This window comes from Eublepharis macularius, chromosome 11, assembly GCF_028583425.1.
Source record: "Eublepharis macularius isolate TG4126 chromosome 11, MPM_Emac_v1.0, whole genome shotgun sequence".
In the NCBI taxonomy this organism is placed as follows: Eukaryota; Metazoa; Chordata; class Lepidosauria; order Squamata; family Eublepharidae; genus Eublepharis; species Eublepharis macularius.
Genome location: NC_072800.1, coordinates 26,957,687 through 26,980,757, shown reverse-complemented (window position 1 = coordinate 26,980,757; position 23,071 = coordinate 26,957,687). Strand labels below are relative to the sequence as shown.

Sequence of the window (23,071 nt, the reverse complement as noted above, 5' to 3'; positions counted from 1 at the left end):
TTTGGGGCTGTAATCCAGAACAGGTCCTGGGGCAACTCCACTATGTTGCCTTTACTGAGCCCTGTTTCATAATTTTGTTCTTCAAACCTACCTTGCAAATAATTTGTGGCAGCATCAATGTTAAATGATATGTTTGAAATTGAAGATTTGTGTTGTTAAATATCTATAACTTCCTATACAAATCCAATGCTAGCCATGCTATTGTCATTTTCCCCCCAAGAATTCAAATCATTGCATTCCAGCAGTTTTCACAGTGTTCTTTTTTTCATCTGTTGACTTATGACTTAGAACTTTACAGTGCAATTGTAGCACAGGTGTGAAAGGAAAGGAGCCGGTCTTCTTCCATTGTAGGCTGGCAATCCTATCCGGGAGACTTAAAAACCAGTTTTATGGAGTATGGCTGCCAACTCCTCTTGTTTTGTTTTTAATTTAACTTTGTGACTCATATAATTTGTCCTGCAGGTGAAAAAGAGTCTGTGTTTCAAGAGAACATGATTATTTGAAAGAAATATAAAATCAACAGGAGACTGTGGCATCTCTTGAAAGGCGCATAAGGAACTGCATGCTCTCTAGTTGGTTTGATTTTATTAGTTATAAGCTACCTTAAGTAGATCTCTGGTGAGGTGGTTTATACATTTTCTCAGGGCTTTTTTTCTGGGAAAAGAGGTGGTGGAACTCAGTGAGTTGCCCATGGAGAAAATGGTCACATGGCTGGTGGCCCCACCCCCTGCTCTCCAGACAGAGGGGAGTTTAGATTGCCCTCCACACCACTCCAGCAGCGTGGAGGGCAGTTTAAACTCCCCTCTGTCTGGAGATCAGGAGGCGGGGCCACCAGCCATGTGACCATTTTCAAGAGGTTCCAGAACTCTGTTCCACCGCATTCCAGCTGAAAAAAAAGCCCTGCATTTTCTAAAAAAATAAATTACTGCACAGAGTCAGGCCTATACTTCTGGCAGTCTCTCCCATGTTGCACTTCTTCCTCCACGTTAGTAATCTAGATACTAGATTCCCTTCAGTAGTCTAGATTCTAAACTCTAAACTTATAGTTATGATTGTCACCTATGTGCTATGTGCAGTCCCAGGGTTCCGGCAAAAAAACACAGAAACCATCTCTTGGTTGGAATGGCCACAACATTATTGATTACAGCTAGATGGAGCATTGGCCAGGCATAGGGGCAACAGATCCCCGTTGGCATCAGCAGGCCCCCGTGCTGTCTGATGCATAACTCACTAGCCCACTTTTGCTGGTCTATCATGGCAAGCATTGTTCCGCTGCCAGCCATGCCAGGTAGCTCTTGCCTCCCATCCATCAGGGTGAGCTGGCCCCTGCCCCGCTCACCCTATTTTGGGATCTGTCCCAATGCCTCAAAATCACCACAGGAGGAAGACCAAAGGCCCGACTCTTGCCAATGCTCCGATTGCTGTGTAAAGTTGGAGCCACATACCCCCAAGTGGTTCCTGATGTCAATGCCCAGAGGAAGGTGAAAAAAACCCAAGAGGTCCAGCCAACTTGGCTCTCGTGGGAAAAATTCCTTCCTGGCCCCTGCAGGCGACTGCCTGCAGAATGGCGCTAACCACGTTGCTGGCTCAGAGGTGGACGTCGGCTCTCCACCTCTTCCGACTCAGCCACACCTTCACCTCTTCCCTGCCCTCGGTGCCAATACAGCCCACAGGTAAACTCTGCTAGCGTATTTTCTATTAGCAAAACCAATCCAAGTAAGCTTGCCAGGCTAGTGCTGGCAATTGACAGGAGCTATGGAAGGCAGAAACATGTAAATTAGTATCACTCTGACACTGTGATGTCACTTTCAGTGCAAACTGGAAATGATGTCATCTCATCAGAGTGACATCACTTCCAAGATTGTGCCCAGAGTGACACAGCAACATCAGAGTGATGCTAATTTTCACCCCCCATTGCCTTACTGAACAACAGTAGAGAACATTGACTGCCAAGCTGGAGGTCTCCCAAAAGAGTAGGAGACCTGCCGGCTGTGAGTCCAAGGCTCATTTGCACACTTGCAGTTCAATCAGAAACTTATTTACACTATTCCAAATCTGTTGAAGTCAATGGGCTTAAAAGAGCATGCCCGCGCTTAGGATAGCACTGTAGAAGCATTACAGTCGAGCCATTTCGTAGTTTGAATGTGACTCTGGAGCATTGGGGACTATCACAAGTTTACAGCTTCCACAAGTCAGCCTTTACTCAGCAGCTCTGCAGGCAGCCATCAGCATTGGTAGCAGAAATGCATCTCCATTATTGACACATCACACTCCTGCCACTATCAGCGGAATAGCCTTGGCTGCCTCATTGCACCTGGGAGCTTCTTAGGACCCGGCTTTTGGAGCTCTTCCATTTGCTGGCCTCGAGCGCAGCCAAACTCTATTGCACACTCTTAATTGGAACCAGATGGAGGAGGCAACTTCAGGGAGTCATTATCACCTGTTGTTCCTTGCACATTCTATCAGCCTACCATTAAACAGCTGTCTGCTTGAATTAGGGGAAACAATTGCCAGATTGCCTCCACAGATTCAAGCCACTTAGCCCCGGTATTTCAGTGTTTCCCAGCAGATTAAAATTTGTGATGAAAATTAAATTAGTTGTTAGTTGACATGCTACAGTGAAGGAAGATCATTGGCCTTTAATATTATGCATTAGCTTTCTCCATGCCATTTTCAAACAGATCAGTACCCGTAGCTGCACAAATATTAGTTCTATGATTTGAGACCGTTTGCTTTTTTACTTTGCATAGCACAAAAGTCCATTTGGTAGAAGGCTCATTAATCCCCAGAACTGATCGCCAAATGGAAATGAGAAAGGATCAGTCAGTTTGTACAACTGTTAGGAATGGACCTTGCAGTTTAAGCAGCCATTGCCTGGACCTGCTACCAATATTATCATGTATAATCTTGTATGAATAATGCATATCACAGACTCATCATAAACCATAAGGACCTCTGTGAAGAATAACTGTATATTGTGGAAATATTCAGTGCCTTGGTTCATCTCTGCAGACAACCATTCTGCTTCTACTTAAATACCTGAGACTAATTCTTTCCTAAGCAATTTGTTTTGCCATGTCCTTTGCCCCAAATACTAAATACATAAATCTACATTAACTTGAAATTCTATGACTCCTTCCACTTGGTCATGCAAAGTGTTTTCATTCATAAACATTAATCATAGCAATCTGGACACACTGTGAAGAATTGCAGAAGGTGAATAAGTTTAGAAACACCATCCTACTCCCAAAATCTTTCCCTCTAATTAACTACATGATATTGGGTTTGCAGGTGAGTTCTGGGAATCCATGTCTCTCAGGCACATGTGGCCGAAATTCAGACTAGAAGTCTGGTGCACACAGATTGAGAAGTGGTTTAAACTTTGCCCTGGGAGATGCTATTTTCCCCAGAGGGGAAGCCCATGTGTACCCCATCAATATACGAGGAGCACCCATTGGAGCAAATAGTTCTCCCCAGGACTGTTTCAGGTCAGGAAAACAAGGACTGGTATAAGCCTTGTCTACAAGCATGCCTCAGTCCCAATCCACACTGGCCTGGATATGCCTGTGAGGCACAGACTCTGAGAACATGTGCGTGATTGTAATGTACAGAAATGCACCCAGCAACGCAAGAGTCAATTAGAATGGCACTATCAGCAACTGTGGACTAGGAAAGACTTAACATCTGACAGGGACTGTTTAACCAAGTTTTTGAGAGCTGAGAGTGACAAGTTAGAAACTGTGAGTGATCGAGAAGTGTCAGCGTAACTCTAGAATGAATATAAGATTTGTGGCGATATTAGACATTGTTGCTGATCTAAAAGTAGCAGTTACCTTGCAGAGGAATTTCAAAGGGAGATTAGAAAGAGAACTGCAATTGATAACAAAGCTCAATACAATGCATCTACCCGGTCTGAATCGAGACCTAGGCTTTCTGTCTCATTACCAATGATGATTTCTCCACACTCATTGCCTTTCTGCATATTCCACTCCAGGGCTTTTTTTCTGGGGAAAGAGGTGGGGGAACTCTTACCTGGGGCAACTCCTGGGAGGTGGTGGCATGCCTCTCACTACATGGTGCATGCACAGCATGCACACGCTCTCAGGACTGCACGAGGACGTCACTTCCAAGAAGTGATGTCATCACGCAGGCCGTGGCCACCTCAGGAGCACTCCCATGCTCCATGGGAGGAGGCCTGATTCGGCCTGGATAAGGCTAAATTCAGCCCAGATCATGCCTGAATCGCCCCAGAATGGGCTGCTCCAGTGGGGAGGTAGCGGCCCCATCCTGGCCATTTTGGGCCCAATCCTGGCCATTTGGGGCCTGAATTGGGCCCAAAATGGCTGAAAGGGGCCCAAAATGGCCAGGATCAAGCCACTGCTGGGTGGAGGGAGTTTTCCCCCACCTGACAGAAGCCCGACCCTGGCCCTTTTGGGCCAGATCCTGGCAATTTGGGGCATGAAATGGGACCAAAAAGGTCAAAATGGGCCCGAAACGGCCCAGATCGGACCATTACTGGGTGAGGGAGGGTTCCCCCACCCAGCAGCAGCCTGTTCTAGGCTAACTCAGGTCCAATTCAGGCCATTTTGGCCCCAATCCTGGCCATTTTGGGCCCTAAATGGGCCAAAATGGCCAAAACAGCCCTGAAATGGCCTGGATCAGGCCTGAGTCATCTTGGAACATGCCACTTTTGGGTGAGAGAAACCTCCCACACACAGCAGCATCCCAATCCTGGCCATTTTGACCCCAATCCAGGCTGTTTTGTCCCTTATGGGCCCAAAATGGCCAAAATGGACCTGTAACCGCCCGGATTTGGCCCGAGTCAGCCTGGAACAGCTGCTGTCAGGTGGGGAAACCCTCCCCCACCTGGCAGTGGCCCAATCCAGGCCATTTCAGGCCTGATCCGGACCATTTTGGTCCCGATCTGGGCCCAAACGGGCCAAAAATGACCAAAACAGGACATTTTAAAAATACCCAAGTGACTGGTGTCATATGAGTGTTTTAAAGAGGTGCCAGAATGCTATTTTGGGGCATTCCGGCTCAAAAAAACCCTGCTCCACCCTATCCAATCATGCCTGCTATTATCATTCACCGGCTGTTGCCATTTGGCTTCTGTAATCACTCCACTCTCCAAGATATAAGGACAGATGGACTCACATTCTAGCTGTATCTGAAGAAGTGAGCTGTAACTCATGCAAGTTCTTACCCTACCACAAGTTTTTGTTAATCTTATAGGTGTTACTGGACTCTTTCTCTTTTCTGCTGTTACAGATAAACTAACCTGGCTACCCATCTTGATCTATCTCACGGAAGGTATTTGTTGTTAGTGATCCAAGTCTGGACTTGTGGAGGTACAAGACCTATCCACAATGGTTGCATGATGTGCATCAGTTGGATCTAGCAAGAGAATCTATTAATAAAAACCTGCTTTGGCACATATATCTTCCTTGTTGGATCATGGAGTGTGTCTAAAGTTTGTCTGTCATGTAGGACATGGAAAGATTTGTTCAGCCAAAATAATGTGGAAGTGTAATATGGCAAAAAAACAAGACTGTAGGCTTGGATCAGAGAAATGGGAATGAATGAGACACCTTACAAGTGATGAGCTTCAGAAATGGAACACTGGGATCTTGGAATGGAGCTCTCGCTGTTTGTGGCCGCTAACAATGGCCATTTCCACACACGTTGAATAATGCACTTTCAATGCACTTTCGCAATCCTTTTGAAGTGGATTTTTTGTTCCACACATGGAAAATCAGTTTCAAATGTTCACTAAAGAGTATTGAAAGTGGATTATCCAACGTGTGTGGAAGCAGCCATTGATGTCCTTTTTTCACATAGCACCAAAATGCTGGCCTTGCATGTCCTTCTTTGGAGTCGGAACATCTTGTACCTTCCTGACACTATGATTCCTCCATGTCTAGTTCAGAGGCAAGCATAGGATCTTCTAGGTTCCCAGTCAATTTGTAGATGTCACTTCCTCCATACATATACATTTCTGCTATTTTGTGCTTTCTTTTCTGCTCTATAAATAAACTTTTCATCAAACAGAATGACGTACTTTTCAATAATTACAGGATTTTGTTTTTACCAGTTATCTGTTCTGTTGTAACAGGACTCTGGGCTCCTTCTGTGACAATAACTCCACTGCAAAACTGTCTTTTTGTTGTGAGGTTTTGCTACTCTGTTCTTGGTTCTTTTCATCTACCCACTGCCAGGAAATGATTGCACTGCAGGCTGGTTTAATAGAAAAACATTTGCACACAAAGCCACATCAAAATGTTGATATGACTGAGCGGTATGGGATGAAAGGAAGTGCTATCATGCGGCTTGAACACCTCTTAGGGACCCGGGAAAATGCTTTCCTTCTTTTTTCATGATAGATGAGGTTGAGGCCTCCACAGATGCATGTAGTCCTACACACAGTAAGTCTACAGCATGCCTGTTCTCTATGTCAGAGTATTATTACAGTGGTCATGCAGATTATGACAACTGAAATACCAAATGACCCCTGGATACCTTTAATACAGGTGGTGTTATATTTCTAAAATGTCCCAAAACAATGCCAATGAAAGACTTTATAAATAACTCCATTTTAGAGTGAGCCTGCTGAGCGGAAACAAATTTCATTTTCTTAGCAATTACTCCAAGCTTCAGATGAAGACAAAAACTATCTTGATAGATAGCAAGATTTCTGAATGTCCCGTAGATCATGTAAATTGGAATACAGGGAATTATTAGACTGTGGAGAAGAGCAAAAGATGGCTCAGGTTTCTCTTTTTCATTGATGCTGTAGAAAGGTGGATTAATAGAGCACAGATGTCACTTGACTTATACCAAAAAGAGAAAGCTTGGTATATGTATTTTTAAAGAATGCCTTGTTTATTCCAGACAGCAAAATATCAATGCGATGATGAGTGTTATGATCCCCTTTGACCGGGCCAGTGACTCAGGGCCAAGCTACAAGTGACGAATGACTCTTGAACAGTAAGTGGATTGATTGGAGGGCAAGAGAACAGGAAGAAATACACTTGCTGTTCAAGTGTCATTCGTCACATGTAGCTTGGCCCTCAGACTTGGAGGGCTCAGAGGAAGAACTTGAGGAGCAGCAAGTTCAGGACAGGCCTGGTACTCCAGAGGCCCTGCCAGACCCTGCAAGCGAGGCACTGGCTAACCATGCCCCAACAGCACCAGAGACCATCCCACCAGAGCCTGCAAATGATGAGTCCTTGCTGCCTGCCTTAGAGATCACAACTGGGCCTCCGCCAGGCAGGACACGCACCAGGGCCCATAGCCCCTCCAGATCACCTCGCATGCCATGAGAACAGTGGCAGTGAACGGATCAGGCAGAGGTGGCACAGAAGAGGTGAAGCACAAGGATGGGAGGGCGGGCCAGAACAAAGCATAGTCTCCTGAGCTCCAACACCTGCCAGCAAATGCAGCTGGGCCAGCAAGGGTTGCCAGCTCCAAGTTGGGAAATTCCTGGAGATCTGGAGGGTGAAACCTGGAGAAACCTGGAAAAAGTGGGGTTTGGAGAGGGAAAAGACCTTGGCATGGCATAATTCCATAGAGTCCACCCCCCCAAAGTAGCCATTTTATCCAGGTGAACTGATCTCTGTGGCCTGGAGACCAGTTGTAATTCCAGGAGATCTCCAGCCACTACCTGGAGGCTTTATTTCCTTCTGAAACTTTTTTATCTAAATTTTCCAGCGCCGCTTGCCAGTCCTTTTTCGACATCGTGGGGCTAGCTTTACTTCGCCCCCACGAGTCTGCTCTTTTCCTTAACTCCATGGCGCTACTTTATTATTTTCTTTTATTTTTAAAAGTCCAAATTTAGGTTGTTTTTCTAAAAACTAGTATTTACGCAATCCAAAATGTCAGGCGTCTTTTCTCTATGGTTTTATTTTGAGGCAACCGCCCTTACCCTTGTCAAAGATAGCCTACTTCCGTTTTCCTTAAAGTCGCAACTTCGCCCTTCTTCAAAATGGCGATATTCCACTTCCGTTGTTTACAAGCCGCTTCTTGCCAGTCTCTTTATGGTTCTGACGCACTTCCTGTTCCCTTCCATTTCACAGCAGTCTCGCGATGTTAAAAACTTTCTCACAGTCCACTATCTCTTCCTAGCCGCAGGTATGTAAACAATAATCGTTTTTCCGCGCTAACTTCTCTTTAAAATGTCACTTTTAAAAAGTTTATTTGCCGGAGTTTTCTCGGTTATATATCAAGTCTCTCGCAGTTTTCTAATTCTCTTTGTCACTTTATTTCTTATTGTAATCTGTCCCATATTGAGAGATAGCAATCTTTACCTTCTTAGATGTTTCTCTTGGGTTGTAATCACTGCTTCGATTATCCAATAAATTCAGGTTCCCTTCTTGGTTTGCTGAAGCTTGGGCATGCAGGTCTTATGCCAAAAGTTGACTCCAGAGCCGCTGCAGAGATCTTGGCTACCTTTCTTCGGATGGGACCTCAAGGGTGGATGGGGGCTCGTTGCATAGAACCCCCCTCACACCCGAGATCAACGCGCCCTCGAGGTCTTGAGCGTACTTGCTTGTTCTCCGCCTGAGAACAGGGGGCTATGGGCAGTTTGTGCCCCTCCAGCCCCTACAAACAGCGGCACGGACAGCTCAGCTCCCTGAGCTGCGTTAGACCTTCATGAATCCCAAACCGGAAGTCTTGTAGCTTCAACTTTCTTTATTGGCCCACCTGTAAGGAACGTATAGGTTCTGTGGTTACCTAGCCAAATTTATGTAGAGGGAAGATCAGTGGTTTGTGTTTCCCTTAGACATGAAACTGGCACAAAAGACTTATGGAGTTTTAAAAGGAAACAGAAGGTTTATTTAGAGGTAGGTTGGATAGGTAGGAATGTAGGCAGGTACTTAAAAGCTGAAGTAAGTAAGAGTTTTTTCCCACAGATTACTTCACTGGCATGAGGCACAAAACACTTCGTATGGTTTAGTTTCTTAGGTTGCTGATTTAGATGAAAGAGGTTGGTGTTATCAGACTTGAACTCTTTAAAGTAAAGTTCTTTCTTTGTCGGACACCCCTTCACATATTAAGTGCTCCAATTTATGCACATGCACAGCACACCTTCCCTTTTACTGCAGACCTCAGGGTACTCTACTGAGTTAAAATCCGCATCAGATACTGGGCAGGAGTTATACCAAAACTATAACTCTGTTCCATTGGGCTGAAGGAGAAACTCCTTTCTACCCATTTTCTTTGCCCACTACAAGTTTCTAGATTTCTTGTGTCTCAGTAAAATTTAGTGCTCTCTGTCCCACTGTAGTACAAGAACTAAAAGTGCTTCATAAACTTGATGTTTTAACTGTAAGGGTACACTTTTCCCTTTTTTCCTCACACAGAGGTCAGATGCCAGGCTCCAACTCCTCTAAATCTTCAATTAACTCCAACTGTCAACCCCTCATTCTGTTAGCACCAACTATCAGCTCATCATTCTAACACCAACTGCCATTCTGTCTCTCTGGCTAGCCACAGAAGGGTGAAGTGACCTGTCAATCAACCTCCCTTCCTGCTGCTATTTCAAGTCTTGACCTGCCTCTTGCTGGATACAGCATTTGGCAATCCTGACATTTTTATACCGATTCCTTCACATGTGAGCATCCTCTCTTCATTACTATCTAACCTGGTTCTGAAAGCACAAGTTAAAAATATAGAATGTTTCAGGCCCATATACCATGTGTTCAAAGGCTTTCAGGTGACAATAGCCATAGTTGCCAAAGAACTGAAAACTCCTGGCATTTTCAGAGAATGGCCTTCCAGTCCACTTAATGCTATTGTACCTCTGCTTACTTGCTTCATTTTCACACTGCAGGAAAGTACAAGGAAGCCAGAGCAAAAGGAAACTACTGTGATTTACCTTTTCTTATATGGTAATGGAAGAAGCCCGGTGTTACTAGAAGGAGGATGAGCGAGTGGAGGATTGGAAGGATGCCTGTGGCCATTGGTTCTGGTCAGGGCTCATTTCGAGGGGGAACATGCAGGAACGCAGTTCCAGCAGTTCCCCCAAGAGGTCACATGTCAGGTGGCCCCGCCCACCTGATATTTTGGGCACGTTTCAGCCTAGATTGGGGCTGAAAAGGCCCAGATCAGGCCTCTGATGGGTGGTGGATAATTCTCCCACTCAGCAGCAGCCCGATCATGACCATTTTGGGCCCCTTTTTGGCCATTTTCAGCCCCTTTTTGCCATTTTGGGCCCAATTTCGGCCCTGAATGGCCAGGATTGGGTCCAAAACAGCCAGGATAGGTGATGTCAGGTGGTGTGGCATATGCAAATCAGTTATATTAATGACACACTTCCAGCGATGTCAAGGGGCATGGCATATGCTGATGAGTTATACTAATGAGTTATGCTAATGAGTTCCTCCAGCTCTTTTTCTACAAAATGACCCCTGGTTCTGGTGGCTGCTACTGTAGTCAGCTGGGGGGCCCTGGAGATGTGGTGACTGGGTTCTGGGCAGCTGTGCAAACCAGAGCTTGGAACCAGTGGATGTCAATATGCTGATGACTTTCAGCTTTGTCTCACTCAGGTCCTTCAGTTTCTGCATATCAGTCAACACCTTGAGTGAACTAAAGCAATGGACCCAGTAGGGGAAATATTGAATTTAAAACACTTTTCTTTTGCTTAAAGGTATAGTCATTTTATGTAGCAATTTACCTTGGTTGATCTCTAGAATTGGGGCTTGAGATGCGCAGCGCCCACCACTGATGAGCGAGCCATGCTTCAAAATAATATCACCACCAATTGCTAGCATGAATGTATTCAGTGAAAGAGTCTTTCTAAAGATGCTATGCTGTTCCTAGAGATTTAAGATCTCACAAGTGTAAATGCTTTTAAAATAAAATAAAAAGATTAGCCAACAGAATACAAGGATGAATTTTCCCAGGCAGCCAATGACGCAGCAATAATGTCCTAACTACCAGCTTGACAAAAGAGACCATATGAAATTTTGATATGCAATAACTTTTGCCCCTGTGGAGAATTGGGGGGAAGGATCGTGCTGTTTTCTGGTTGACAGATCTATCTCAAAGTAGCTGATAGGAACAAGGACACATTCAGCCAGCAGTGAAATTGCTTATGTTCCTTAACAATTTTTTTAATGTGTCAAGAAAAAAATTTGCTTAGTGTTTCTGAAGCTCTTTTTCAAGGTTCCTCTTGATTTCAGCATCACTCCTAAAGAGAGTCAGAGAGATGCTGGTCTTATGTGATCATACACTGGGGATGTGTTGAATTAAGAAGAGGACCAGAAAACCACAAGGATAAATAGGCTCGTGGGAGTTGGTACAAGAAATCTTGGCATGATCAGAGCTGAGGAAGAGGTGGCGTCAGGACTGGGTAGGGCGAAGAGAAGTGGCTTCGGAGCAAGTAAGTCATGAGTAAAATAGCCCCAGGCCTAACTTGCAGGTTACCATGGCAACTCAGGACAGGAGCCCTTCCCCATCTTCCATTTCCACACCACTTTGGTTACATCTGAATGAAAGTACTGCATGGTTGGGTTTCATGATGTTGTTTCTTTCCATGCCAGCTTTGCTTTCCTTGAGGCCCTTGTGAGAAAGAACTAGAGAATTCATTACATGCACCTGGTTTCACCAAGCATTACCATAATGTCATGTGACCTGTACATGGAGTTGTTGTGTGACAACAGATGAATGATCTTAAAGGGCAATCCTAAGCAGCAGATCCATTCATTTTTCTGTCTTGCGGCATTGTGAGTCCCTCAGGAGCAGATTGGGCTGTTAATGTAACCCAAGAGAAAGCCAAGCTAATTGGCCCCAGCAAAGGTTGCTGGTCCTTCAGGGGGATCAGGGGATGCCCTGCTCCCAACCTCCATTCCCCGCCACCACTCACCTGGCCAGCAGGAGGGAAAGATGGGGGAACAGACCTCCTGAGGCACACTCCCAGTGCAGTGCCACGTCACTTCTAGGGGTGACATCATCACACAGGCCACAGGAGTAGTCCCGCTTTTTGGCCAGGCTGATTTGGGACCAAATGGGCTGATTCTTCAAGAAGTGTGGGAGCACTCTCTCAGCCTACATAATGACATCACTCCAGGAAGTGACATCATTGCACCAGTGCCAGGAGCACACGCATATGTGAGGACTATCTACAGGTGAGTGCCAGGTCCTCCCCCCTCCTGCCCAAAGGGTTACGGGACCTGGCAATCCTAGCCCCAGAAGAGGCCACTCATCTTGGATTTGGCTAGCAGTGCTGACAATAAGAGTCATAGTCCCATCATCCACCTTCTCCTGCATTGCTCCCAACTGGATCCAAACTGAGAGGGTTGAACCCAGCTGTCCAGAGTGTGGGAGGAGGTGATGTGTGAACCTCCACATGTTCTTGCCACTGTTAGTTGGGTCCAAGCTGAGTGCCCTTTGCGATGCTGCCAGCACTACTAGGACTTGGCTTGTTCCTGGCTGTCAGTGGTCCGTCAGGGCAGTGGTCCACAAAGAACTGTCCCACTAAATTAAAGGGCCACTATGGGCCCAGCTTTCTCACACAGCTTGTCTCAACTGAGCTGTGTGGCCCACCTTTTCTGTGAGTCTTTTCCTGGGTTTCCTACATGGTTGGACAGGAGTATGTGATGATCTCCTGAAAAAGAGAGAGACAAAATGAAAAATAGATATCACTCTAAAAAGCTTTGCAAAATACAGACATATTAGATCTCATGGATTTGCTTGAATGTTATCTTCATTTTACATCACTTATTAATTGTTATCACTAAATGAACCTACATAAAGTGATACAGCGGCCAGAAGGCACTGTATCTTTTTCACTATGTTTCTTTTTCCACTGTGGTATGAATATTATGTGACAGAACAGTAGTGTGCATTGTGGTGTTTGGAAAGACTCAGTGGTGCAAACATCCATTATTCCTGTGGGAAAAGAAGCAAAGCCTAATGCTCTTGACAGCATGCAACATTTGGGTTTGATAAATGTGTTCTGTTCAGATACACTCCTTTTCCTTGGTGAATATGTGCCGGGGGGAGGGGGCGGGCGTGTATTGCCAATAGAACAGGCAGACCAAGCTATGGGCATTTCCTGCAAGCCTTCTCTCCTTAGCATTTGTGTCTGTAAGAATACAACAGATGTTATGGTTGACTGTAGCTTGCTGGTTGTGGGCTTGTCTGTAATTAGACCACAGGCAGAATAGGGCTCTAAAGAGCAACACTGGTTTGTAGTTTGTGTTTCAAGTTTTGTTTTTTTCAGACCTATTAAGGCAGACGGTTCCTTCTCCACCAGTGACTGAGCGGTTATTAGCTTTTCTCCGTACCACCATTATAATGTTATGCGCTGATTTTTTAAAAAAATGTGTGTGTGCGCGCGCACGCAATTGGATCGTGCTATTACAAATCAAGAAATCTATTTAGTCTCACCAATTGGAAGTAATTTTTCCATCAGGAGAGCAGAGTCAGCCAGAAACAGTCTTTGCTCAGCTAGTGGGATATTAGCATATCCCCTGTGTGTGCTCATAATTGACTAGCAACAGAAGGAAAAGGTGAATGGGATGCAAAGAGAATTCCTTAAGGGGACTAATAATGATAATGTGTAAAAATGGAGCAAATTTGCTTTTGAGGTGTGTGTGGAAGACTCTCATGTATTTTCGGCACAGATATTTCCATAATGGAGAAATGAGTTATCTAGGTACCAAAAATAAGTAAAGAGGACTGAAAAAAATTCCATTTCAGTTTTGGATCTGGGGTTTCTGAATGAACTATGTACTGTTATCATTTTTTTCAGGTGAGGTTTTGCTGGCTCAGATCTAATCCATTTGGAGGGGGGTCTTTTTGTCATGAGTTTCAGTCCCACTTTTTTAAATGAGGGCTTCCAGGTTGTTTGGGGCAGCTGGTTTTGTACTTAAGAGCACCAAAATTGCATAGAATACAGCCCTCCTTCTAAACTATAGATTAGAGATGCACAAATTGAAATACAAACCAAAGTTTGACACAAACTGGGCAGGTTTGTGGTTCACGAACCAGTGGTTCTTGGTTCGCCAACCAGTGGTTTTTGGTTCGCAAACTGGCGGTTCGTCAGAGCCCGTTTCTGACAAACAGCTACGAACTTTAGGCTGGTTCATTTGACTTTTTTTTGGTTCATCACTGCAGACAGCCTGGTGCTGATCAATCAGTTTCCTAGGCAACGGGGGAACGGACTTTCTGCAGACCTTCTGCTGACCCAGAAGTGATGTTTTCACAAAACAAACAAACTGGTTTGCAAACCGGGACAAGTTTGTGAAAGTTCGTGAAATGTGACGAACCATGAACCACACAGTTCATTTTTTCCCAGTTTGTGCCCATCTTTATTATAGATCCACCACATTTTTCTCAGTTATACTACACACACACACACACACACGACAATGTACCCTGAAGAAGGCAAGTATTGGTGGGTGCACACTATGGAGGGTAACTGGCTGGCAAAGGGATAGCGGGGCAGCAGCAGCATTAAAAACAATCCTCTGCAAGATTGAGGTAATCTTACATTAGTCACTGCCAATTTCCATTGCCCAAGTTCAGGCAGGAAAGCAGGTGGCCAGATTGTCTAAATGCCCACCCACTCCCAACAGACCTTTGTTTTTTCCGTAAGTTTTCCTTTTTCTGTGGGCAGACAGGAATGTTTGTGAAAGGACAGAGTAGGCGAATGGCTCACAAGTGATTTTTGACTTAAGCTTAATTTGGGGGGGGTTGTTTTTAAGTAATGTTTTGGCAGATGCTGGATTGGGGGGGAAGCAATCCTAAACAGACCTACTCAGATGTAAGTCTCATGTTATTCAATAGTGCTTTCTTCAAGGGAAATGTCTTCAGAATTGCAGACTATGATTGAAGTCTGCACAGTCCCTCTTCCAAAGGTTTCCAAAGCCAATAAGCAAGGAGAGACCCAATTGGCAAGGGACCAAATTGGCAGGAAGACAATGTCCTTGCCCTGGTAGCAATGGGGGAAGAGGAGATGCACATGTACATTGGGCACATTCCTCCATCCTGCCAATTGAGTTATTTAATAACATAAGTGCTCTGTCCCCTTGGGATCTAATTGGTAGATAGCATTAAGGAAAACAAGATGCTGTTGCTGCCGCCACTGCAACATAAGAACCAAAACAAAACACACAAACTTTTTGGTGGGAGAGAGTCATTATAATTTGGTTTCCTGGATTTGGTTCACAGTTCAGAAAGCTGCTTTAATGAAATGCAACAGCAATTTCTGGGTGTTTGTTATGCACACCCCTAGTCTGTATACATAATATGTGATTGGAGAAAGATGCTAAATGCAAAATACTTCACTCTGAGTCATTCCTCAAAGAGTAATTCCTCCAACAAAAGAGGCTCATCCTCTGGAGGAAAGCTTCTTGTACTGTAGAAAGGCTCCACCCTTAGTTGAGTGGACTAATAGAACCCAAAAATAAATTCCAGAAGAACTCAGAAATGACTTTCTCCTCAGGGCCTAACTACATGTTAGGTTTTTCTCGCATCCTCCCCAGGTCCTGACAATCAGAGGTGTGTTGCATGTTCCATGCTCAGAACCCAGTTCCCAGACATGCAGCAGACATATCCCCCTCACACTATTCTCCTAACCTGAAATGTTCTTAGAGAGCTGCTGTTTTCCCCCATTGCGGAAACTTTTGTGCAGCCCATCAGTACATATGGTTTTCCCAACACAGCAGCTAGTGCCTCCTGTGGACATTACAGGTTGGAAAAATGACTGAAGGTTTCAGTCCCTCTCCCTACATGCCATAGTCTAGAACCAAATCAGTCCTCTCATGCCTAGGAATTAATTTCTGAGCATAAAACTCACAGAATACATTTGATCTCCAGGTTGGCTTGCCAGGTGTCTACCAGCAGCAAGCAAACTCCCAGCGATTTGCCTCTCTGCCCAGCAATCGATTATGATTGGTGGGAGAAAGCAGAGATTGCCCACCATCATCCGGCAGCCCGGGCAAATAGTCACTTACATGCTTTCGTGACCACAGTAATGACATCACTTCTCTGGTTATGCCAGAAGCGACAGCATTGCCCAAGGGCTGATTCCTTAGCAATTGGCCCCAAACATAGCATTTTCTCTGTGATTTGCATGATGCTGTGATGCGATCATGTGCAACTGGCTCATGTGTGCAAAAAGAGAAAGGGTAAGTACTTGCATCCAAATGCCCCACAAACCTCCCACTGCCAGAAGGGACCTGGCAGTCCTATCACCAGGACTGGCGGGGAGGGAGATTTGAGGGAAACAACTTCTTTTGTGAGTGCATCCATGACTCATTTCAGATTGATCTATATGCATAGATCTGTGTAGCTTATGCAGTTCTGCACTGCTGTATTCACCCCACAGAATTTGATAGATGTATATTTTGGCATGGATGGCGCCCTCCACTGGGATCACTATATATTGTATTTAACTAGTTGCAACTTGCAAATAGAGCTGGATTAGGACCTAAGTCTCTAAATTTACTGGTGAAAAGAGTAAACAGTGGTCCTTTCTGGCCTCCCAAAAAGACTATGATGAGATTCATGGCATCTGCATACACAAAAGCCAGCTAGGATGGGGACTGTAGTAGAGGGGGGGAATTGAGCAAGACTGAGTGAGAAGGCTGGCTGGGTCCAATCCCAGGGCCCAATTCTCTAAGATTTGCTGGACAAGCCATATAGGAATGAGCAGGAGTTGTTCAAGAGCACATCCCTGTTGTGTAACTCTGTTCATTTTGATGAAGTCTGAACAGAGACACTCTCTGTCAGTTGTGCTCAGTCTATTTAACTCTGTAATAATTCTTGTGCTTGCAAAAATAATTATTTCCCCTTGCTGCCCTCTTCATCCCATGCAACTCATACAAATTGTATATCCGCAGCCAACTGAATGGCAGAAACATTTTTTACCGCTGACCCAGAAATCTCATGAGGGGGTTATATCCAGCACTTCTTGCAATTTTTCCTGGTGCAAAAACTAATCAAAACTAGCTCTGTTTCTTTCAGACAACATAGCTGGAAAGAAAATATAATAATGTCCTGCATCCAATCACACCGTTCCTAAGTCTTAATGAAAGAGAGATTAGTGATTTCCATTGATATCTCCTCCCATTAAGTGCCCTGAAATTTTGTTATGTATGAGTTAGTGGACCCTTGGGAACAGTACAAGGAGGTAAATTGGTGGATTTGGCATTATTTAATACAGATGACTATCAAAACCAAACCATGTCCCCCTCATTTATGAAAAACAAATAAAACAATGACACTTAATGAATCAAGTTCATCAGTTTGAGATAAACTGGCAAAAATACACTGAAATGTGAGTTTCCCTCCCTTAATATAATGCTTTTTGCCTGTCTGGAAACAGAACTGTATTTACAAACGGATACGTGCATATTATAATTCATTCTCCCAGAACAATGTATTTCATCCTTCCTAGAAAACCTGGATCTCAGTTCTGATAAATACCAATAGATCCATAATGAATTTATCAGAAACTGGCTTGAAGGTTTGACTTAGTGGAGTTTGTGAAATGAAATACAAAGACTCTTCCTTAGATTAGGGGAGGGGCTGTGGCTCAGTGGTAGAGCATCTGGTTGGCATGCAGAAGATCCCAAGTTCTATCTTCAGCATCTCCTGCTGAAAGGACCAGGTAGTAGGTGATGTGAAAGACCTCTGTCCGGAACCCTGAAGAGCTGCTGCCAGTCTGAGTAGACATCAGTGCCTTGATGGCCTGATTCAGTATAAGGCAGCCTCACATGTTCATGTGACTTGGACAACTTCAGTTGTAAACATTTTTATAAACGGAGCTGGAGTTTCATGCTTGTTTCTTTAGATCTTCAGATGCTCTACATCAAAGCGTCTTCTTCAAATTCCAGAGATGTGTTAGGATAGGATCTCAGGCTACTTTGGAAAATCTGCTTCAGCAAGTCTTTTTTTGCCTTGCTTCATTTGTGGAGAGTAACATAATTTGCACTCCAGTTATCACCAGGGGACAATGGCTTTTCCCTCCAGGGAGCAAAAACGGTCAAGTTCCAAGCTAGAGCTAAAGTTTCTTCAATCTTAACAGGATCAGGTTTCGATTTATTTACTTGTAGCCAAATGGCACCAGGGTATCTATGCAAGCCTCAGCAGGTTACACCTAAGTCTGTTGACTCCAGTGGATTTAAAAGGGTTCAGGACTTCACTGTTCAACACCGAACAAAGCGCTGGAATGGTTAGGGTTGTGTTAGTTTAAAAGGAAGGCAAGACCAAGGTGTAGCTACCAGAGCACTGTGTGAAACAATTGATGTTTATCTTGGTGCTGCAAACCACGTGTGTTGTGTATGATTCCTGTCTAAAGAAAGGAGATGTTTCTCAGCGACAGAAACATTCCAAGTGGAATTTTTTCCCCTTGTGGAGAAATAATATTTTTACCTACTCTAGTCATTCACTGGCAAGCAACAGTTTCTAATCTTCAACTCTCGGATTAAAACTTGAAAGTTAATAGAAACTGCTGGAACTGTTTGATGGGATTTGATGGATCTGCAGTGTTCTGAAATCAAGACCTGGTCAGTGCAGGCAGGGTGGTTCAGTTCAAGTCTGGTTACCCCTGCATGAGACGAAGAGACAAAATTTCGTGATCTGGTTCAAAAATTATTACCTCCTTCAAGTACCATCTGAATCCTTAAAAGTATTCAAATTTCTACCCCCAAAACTTAAAATAGATTGAGGTCACACTTCTCTTTCCCTTTTGTGCTTAGAGCACCTTCCTCAGAGGAGAATAACATTTTACAAGTGGACATTTGTAACCTAACTCCAGTGGTCTGTTTTGTTTTATTTGAAGAAAACCTACTTTAGGTGGGTACATCTTAGATCAGAACTGCACGTTTCTTTTTTCCCAGGTTTGTGTCACAGGTGCATTCTGGGAGCTCCCAGGTGAATAGAGACCCAATTCAGATCAGGACCATGACGCATAGTGAGAAGGGCTTAGACTTTCTTCCACCCCCCCAAATGCCAATTCCCTGATCTGCAACAGCCCCAAAGAGCTGCTATTAGCTCTGATTGGGTGACTGACATGTAACCCTATGAGTACATATGTGGCCCTCAATAAGGTAAGGCATAGTGTTTCAGGACAGAAAAACAGCAGGGAGGGAAGGTTTCAACAACACCTTCTCCTCAAGCACTGTGTTAGGTCCCCACAAGTCTGAGAAGTGCAGTGCTTCCAGCACATGTCTGTGATCTAATGTAGTTAGGCCTCTAGAGCACAGCAGTGGCAGGGAAGATCAGGACTCTTGGCAGGTGGCATAAGAATTCCCTAAATAAATAAATTTCAGAAATAAAGAGGGGGGGTCCTCAACTCTTTCCAAGCTTGAGCCTTCCCTGCACCAAATCAGACCCTGGAGGTTTTTGACTATGTGTTTACTAGGGTTGCCAGCTCCAAGTTGGGAAATTCCTGGAGATCTGGGGGGGGGGGAAACCTGGAGAAAGTGGGAGGGAAAGGACCTTGGCATGCCATAATTCCATACAGTCCACCCCCCCAAAGTAGCCATTTTCTCCAGGTGAACTGATCTCTGTGGCCTGGAGACCAGTTGTAATTCCAGGACATCTCCAGCCACTACCTGGAGCCTGGCAACCCCAGTGTTTGCTCTCACAAACGTGCATTGGGAGCTCTGTGGAAGGGGAGATGGAGTGGCTCTCTGCCACTGGCATTTATGCTTGCACCAGACCAATGTTTTTCAAGGAGCTACTGTGTTAGCAGTCAGACTGCTCCTCACGCAAAGAGGGCGGTTCATGGATGAAATATCATAAACACCCCTTCCTCATATATTGTAAGTCCAAGGCACTGCCTGACCCACAGTGGATGCCAGCTGGTGGGAGCCTGGAAAACTACCAGAGTGTGAGTTAGAACAGCTGACTAACTGATGCCCCTCCACACCCCGGAGTGAGATACATAACTGAGGCTCCCAGGAAACTCCTGACTTATCTTGTCATCTCCCGATCTCACTTTCTCACATCCACCTACCCTAATCAAAGCTATTCAGCCTGATGGCTTTTCCCATCCAGTGCTTAAAGGATTATCGAACACTTCTTCACCTATAGTCTACCTCAGATAGGAACCATCAAACCTCTCCCAAATTATTCTCTGCCTCTGGAGACAGCCTTTGAGCCATTATTTGGGGGGCAAAGGTGTCAGTTTGCCCTAGGGAGCATTTTACCCTATAACTATGCTTCCCAGCCATGTGCTGTGTGTGTGTTCTGGAACCATCCACATGCCCTCAAATCCTTTTGGGCGTCTTCTCCATGAAATGCTGGTTGTTTTGTTGCCTCTCTGCTCTTCGAGACTGGTAACTATCACCCTCCCTGAAACTGCTTTCTCCCATTTTCCTCCCTGATTTTCTTAATCAGCCTTGTATGTATGCTGCGTGTGGTTTTCTGTACATTTATTTCTCTTTCATTTAAAAAAAAACCTTTCTGGTTGAACATCTGCCTGATTCATTTGAGAGTTCTCTAAAGGAATAATCCCCGTAAACATTGGTAGAGATTCCTAATTACCCCCTCTCCCTTGCCTCCTTGATGCTAATTCCCCCAACCAATTGAGGAGATCTCCTATTTGGGTTTCACTTGCAGCAGCAGAAGTGGGCGGTGCAGCAGAGGACAGCCACCTCTACAGTGGCTGGGGTGGGGCAGATAATATCATGGAATTTTCTCCTTCCCAGAGGAGCTTTTTTCTTAAACAAAATGGTCCGCTCGTGTATGCATTTACGCTATGCTCTGGGGATTCTACTCCCTTCTCTTCCTTGCCTATTATGCTGCAATGCAGCCCTGCTGTTTCCTTTCAGCCAAAGCCTTTGTAGAGCCTCAACTACTTGTAGCTTCCTCTTCCCTTAGTTTCTGGCACAGAAGCAGAAGTCATGCAGGATTCTAAGAGAGACTCAGCTTGAGGTGCGCAGAACGACAAGGCAGCTATTTCCCACAGGTTCCAATGCCTTCGGCTTTCTTCTCCAATCTAAAGTTTAAATGCCCCAATTTTCTCAATCCATTTTTCCAGATGCAATCTTTTTTATTTTCTTTCTGTGGGAGACATTGAGAGGCTGACAAAGTAAATATACTTTGAAATGACATGGTAATAATCCTTTAAAAGTTCATTATCACTCTCCTGCAGGCACAATGCTGAGAGTATCAATAGCAAGAATTGTATTTGGCAAAACAGCACATTTGGTATAATGGTTAGAGTGGCAAACTGGGGTGGGAGAGGCTCAGGTTCAAATCCCCACTCTGCCATAGAAGCTGTCTGGGTGACCCTAGGCCAATCCTTTTCTCTCAGTCTGACTGACTTCACAGGGTTGGGGTGAGCATAAAATTGAGGAGGAAAGAATTATGTGCATCCAGGGCTTTTTTCTGAGAAAAGAGGTGGTAGAACTCAGTAGTGTAGTGTGGGTTGCTGGCACCAGGGGAAACTCCCAGCAGGAGGAGGTGCCCTGGCACTCACGCACTCTTCCAGGACCGTGCGATGATGTCACTTCTGGGAAGTGACATCATCACGCAGGGTGCAGCTGCTCCCCGGGAGTGCTCCTGTGATTTGGGCCCACTCACCTCCCCACCCCTTACCTGGCAGTCCTCTGCCACAGCTGTTCGCTGGTAAGATCACAAGGAGTGATCATGGTGGAAGAGGAGATTCTGTTTTGTATGCTTGACAGGAAAGGGGGAATGGGATTGTTTGCCATACTGATGCTATAGTAGTTTTGTATCTGTGTTCCTCTAATTGATTTTTAAAAAAATATTTTAACAGATTGTTTTACAGGGCTCATAAACATAATGACTGATATAATTTGGCGCTTCACTGGAGATTTCATGGCCCCTGATCTCGTCTGCCGAATTGTGCGCTATTTGCAGGTACAAGATCTGATAAACATCGGATAATTTCTTAATATGTTTATTCCTTATTTAAGTCGTTGCTTACTGTGAAATCATATTATATACGGGGGAGCAGAAAAAAGTGTAGCACATTAAAAGCCATGCACAAAGTATGGCATCATGAAATTAAAAAATCACACCACAAGATCAAATTCCACTGTGCACTTCTGTCACATTTTTTGATTGATCATGCTTACACATCCCTTCAAATGCATTCAGTGCAAAATTAATATAACTTTTGACTCGTTTTGGTCATAATTTTTCATAACTGTATGCAAAATGAACTAGTCAAATAAAAGTCCTTGAATCTGATGAATATCCTACACTTTTTAAATTCAAAAAAGTAACCCAAATAGTCCAGTTTTTCCAAGGTCATCAGCGCCTGGAAGCTAAGCGTGCTTGGTCACAGTCAATACTTGGATGGGTAACCCCCAAGGAAGAACGGGGTTGCTCTGGAGAGGAAGGCAATGGCAAACCCCCTCTGTATCTCTTGCCTTGAATGTCCCATGGGCAGGGGCACCCTGAGTTGTTGTGACTTGACTGCACATTCTTCTTCTTTTTTTAAATTCAAGTTGTATCAGAGAAAATACATACAGCCTCAAAGAATCAACAAAATGTGTGTTCAACAAACAATATCCAGTTTTTAACAGCATGTGATTGGGATTCAGTTCCTACCATTCATATTTTTACTGCTTTACTTCAAAAAGCTCAGACTAAACTCATAAAGTTATCTCTTTTTATCTTGAATCTCATGAGTAGTTTAGACTGAGAAAGAATGATTAACATAGGGATTGAATGAACAAAATGCCAAGGGTTCCCCAAACAGAGCTCCTGGGTTTTCTTTCCTGTAAAAATCACATCTGCAGGGATGGGTTGATGTGAGTCAAGACCATAGTGCAGGGGGGTGGGGCATGGTTAAGGCTAAAACAGCCCTTGGGATCTGCTAATTGTCCTGTATGTTTGCCCTGTATGTTACCTGTATGTTTATCAAAATTCACCAAATAACTCCCCAGGATGATTTCAGTTCAGGAAATGAAGTGGGGAGGAAAGTATAAGCCCTCTTCCTGCCAGGCAGTACTCCTATGAATTGGACACCATGCATATGATTAATAAAGCACCCCTGGGAATTTTTTTCTTGGAATTCTCAGTGTCTCGTTGTAGCTGAGACAGTTTGGTGTAGCGCTTAAGAGCGGCAGGACTCTAATCT

General features: G+C 44.5%; 1 protein-coding gene across 2 annotated transcripts in view; it reads left to right on the top strand.

Annotated features, from left to right (window-relative positions):
- The window catches only part of NPSR1 (neuropeptide S receptor 1), a 104,269-nt gene that overhangs the window by 56,769 nt on the left and 24,429 nt on the right, over positions 1–23,071 (top strand). For both annotated transcript variants that reach the window (XM_054991891.1, XM_054991889.1), the window contains exon 3: positions 21,740–21,843. In XM_054991891.1, the coding sequence (XP_054847866.1) occupies positions 21,740–21,843 (104 nt within the window). The remainder of the gene's footprint in view (positions 1–21,739; positions 21,844–23,071) is intronic.